The sequence below is a fragment of the Nicrophorus vespilloides genome, unplaced genomic scaffold (genome assembly GCF_001412225.1).
Source record: "Nicrophorus vespilloides isolate i.1.1-1 unplaced genomic scaffold, Nicve_v1.0, whole genome shotgun sequence".
NCBI lineage: Eukaryota > Metazoa > Arthropoda > Insecta > Coleoptera > Silphidae > Nicrophorus > Nicrophorus vespilloides.
The window spans coordinates 1-2,968 of NW_017096690.1; the positions used below are offsets into that span (position 1 = coordinate 1).

A 2,968-nucleotide genomic window follows, 5' to 3' on the forward strand; every position below is an offset into this window, starting at 1 on the left:
CGCGTTTTGTTTGTATTCCCAGCATTATTTGTTTCACCTTCGTTATTTCGTTATTTTTTTTTGTTTGCTTCTTCAATCCTACCTCTGCTTCAACTCTCCTTTCCGACGGAGATCGAGATCTCTTCGCGATCGTCTTCATACTGTTATATTTATTGCGGTGATGCCCGATGCAATTCTCGTTTTTCCAACTCATTTGTATCACTGAATCACCGAACGCACCGACAAAGGAGGACACTTGTCCCACCAAAATTCAATTAGTCTGCAACCACACTTCATCAATCCCAAAGGCAGTGACCCACCGTAACTACTCGTACATATCAATTGGTCTTTACAAACAATGATTTTTTGTAATTTAATGAAATTTGTTGAAATGTAACTGTTCTAATGGTATTAAGTATATGTAAGTTAAAGTGATAATTGAAATTTGAAGCATTCAAAGTTGTTAAACTGGAAAATTCGTGAGACGCTTAAACAGTGATCTTAGATTACCAATTACCAGAAGCCCGGCATCCCGCGGTGATTCGGATTACGCAACGGATTGATTAATTAGCGGAGCGGAGCGACGGTTGAAATCGGGTCTGATTTAAGGGAGGTGCGAAGCGCAAATACTGCATTTAATTGGTACAAATGAGTGGCAGTGTCTGATCCAATATTGGATCGAGTTTTATGGATGCTTTGCGAAGCAGAACATTTGGTGAAAGGTACCTACTCCAAGCATTTTAGAATAAAGATCGGTTACAATAGTCCACCTCGAAGTAAGGCATGAATCATTCGTGTAATTAACACAAATCGAAATCCATAAATTGGTCTTGATCGTGAACTTAGGAGGCTATAGCCGTTCAAGTCGCGTCGCTCCAATTAATAATCAAATTTATTCTTTGCTAACGGCTGACTGGCAAGTCACACGTCCATGAATACAATAGAAATGGCTAATTCATGGCTGAACAAATAGAAGAGGAAAAGAAATAATGAAATAAATAAAAAAAAAATGACAATAATATAATAAGAAGAAGAATTGAGCGAGTAATTTCTACGAACACAGAATATATTTACGTTTGAACTTTGACCATCTAGCTTCCCTATGGTAAAATTGTATTATTTTATAAGAAATGATTATTTATATTTGTAAATTATTTTGATTTTAGAAATTTGTTATCAAAATTAAATCGATTTGATACAATATGTTTCTTATGATATATAAAAGAAAATGAACTTTTCGTATGACGTTGATATATTGCGTAAATTCACAAAGTGAAATAAACACGTGGAAATAAAAAAATATGTACTTTTCTTGACGCATTGTTTCATAAATGAAATATCACTTTGAAATTGATGATTGGTTAAAATTGAAATGGTTTATAGTTTTAAAAAAATAAAAATATATGTTACATATATGGAACTAGTTTAGCATTAATATTAGAATTCAGTGAACCATGTGTAATGTGATAACGAAATTCGCGTAACGAAGTCACGTCAATTCGACGTAACGAAGTATTACATGGACGTATTAAATTCATTTTGGTTTCGGGGTTGCGTCGTAGTTGAATTAGGTTCAATTACAATGGGATGGATGAGCAGGAGGAAGGAAAAGTTAATAACTTTTGTGGTCGATCCGTACGATTATGGAGGGTGGCGTATTTTATTTTTAATGAAAATAGTTGTAGCTGCGAACTTACCTGTTGTGAATAAAACGATGGCTTTGAGACAGGAATATTCAGCGGAGTCCACGTGCAGCGCTTTTAACTTCTCTACTTGTTCCTAAAACAATACGGAATGAGCTTTAGAATTTGGATGTTAACATCTGTATTCATCACGTTTTCATCCGCACTACATCACATCATTCACGCCGAATAGGTTTTGTTCTGATATTATGCGAGGGTGGTGGGGTGTACGGACTGTATCACCTAATACACGGCCATTATGCCGGCAGCGTTTAAATAATAATGCCGCGGTTTATTCACGAGCCACCGCAGTGATACGGGATATGGCTGTATGTATGGTCTATATTGTAGACCCCTATATGTTATGGGATGTATGTACCTGGAATATCCTTATGTGGTCCATGAATTGCACAACCCTATCGGCGCACATGGGCGATGCGTGGAGCCCGGCGGCGGCGATCAAGGGTGCCACGTGCAAGGGCATGGAGCACTGGCTTGCATTAAGGACGAACAGCTCGGACCAAACTAACCGCAGAAGAGCAACCTGAAACAATGTGAAAAGACGCAATTAATAAACTCGAAGTCCATTGTCCTCCTATCCTCTCCAATACGAGCATAAGCATCATCTCTGGTACATTACCTGATCGGTCACCTGCAGGTCTGGGAAGAAGGGTATGTTGCGCGCCCACTCTACAGCGGAGAAGAGCAGCCTAGCCGCCAGCTCGCAGATGTTCTCGATGCCCATCAGGTTGTTGGTCTGGATGCACTGTCCGTACCTGCTGGTCGGATAGGGTTCAGCCCTCAGCAGCAGCGAGATGTAGCTGCTCAGGTAGGTGTGATTGCTGAGCGACGTCGTCACTGAGTCCGTCGAGTTCAGGAATTGGTTGGGCAGGCCGGGAAGGGCAGGCTGCGAGGGCGGCACACGGCCCCTTTGGACGGCTGTAACAGAAAGAGAGAAAATCCAGATGATCAGAGACACCCCTTCGCTCGCATAGGCATGTTTACGACGGACGCGAAAGTAGCCTGTAATATGGCTTGAAGTGTGTCAAAACATAAAACTGCATTCCACCGCTCTAGACATTTATAATTTGCAGTGAGAACCTGTTTTTCAATTTGATTTCATGTCTTTTTAACTGCAAATTAACTCTGGATTAGCAGTAAAACACAAATACTTAAGGTGTCCCTTCGTATTCTTCTCCCCTCACGCGCAACCTACGCATCCCAATCCACACCAGTAACCTCTCACTCTCCATCTACTTCTTTTATTTGCACTCGTCTTCTACTTCTTATTCTTCTTCTTCTACAGC

At 40.4% G+C, this 2,968-nt stretch overlaps 1 protein-coding gene across 1 annotated transcript; it reads right to left on the reverse strand.

Moving 5' to 3' along the window:
* Nucleotides 1-1,528: 1,528 nt before the first annotated feature.
* Nucleotides 1,529-2,695, reverse strand: LOC108557907 (steroid receptor seven-up, isoforms B/C-like; the record flags this gene model as incomplete). The annotated part of the gene is made up of 3 exons (XM_017914620.1): nucleotides 1,529-1,758; nucleotides 2,041-2,205; nucleotides 2,302-2,695. Coding segments are annotated over 3 exons (697 nt in total), but the record flags the coding sequence as incomplete, so codon positions are not given.
* Between the last annotated feature and the right edge of the window lie 273 nt (nucleotides 2,696-2,968).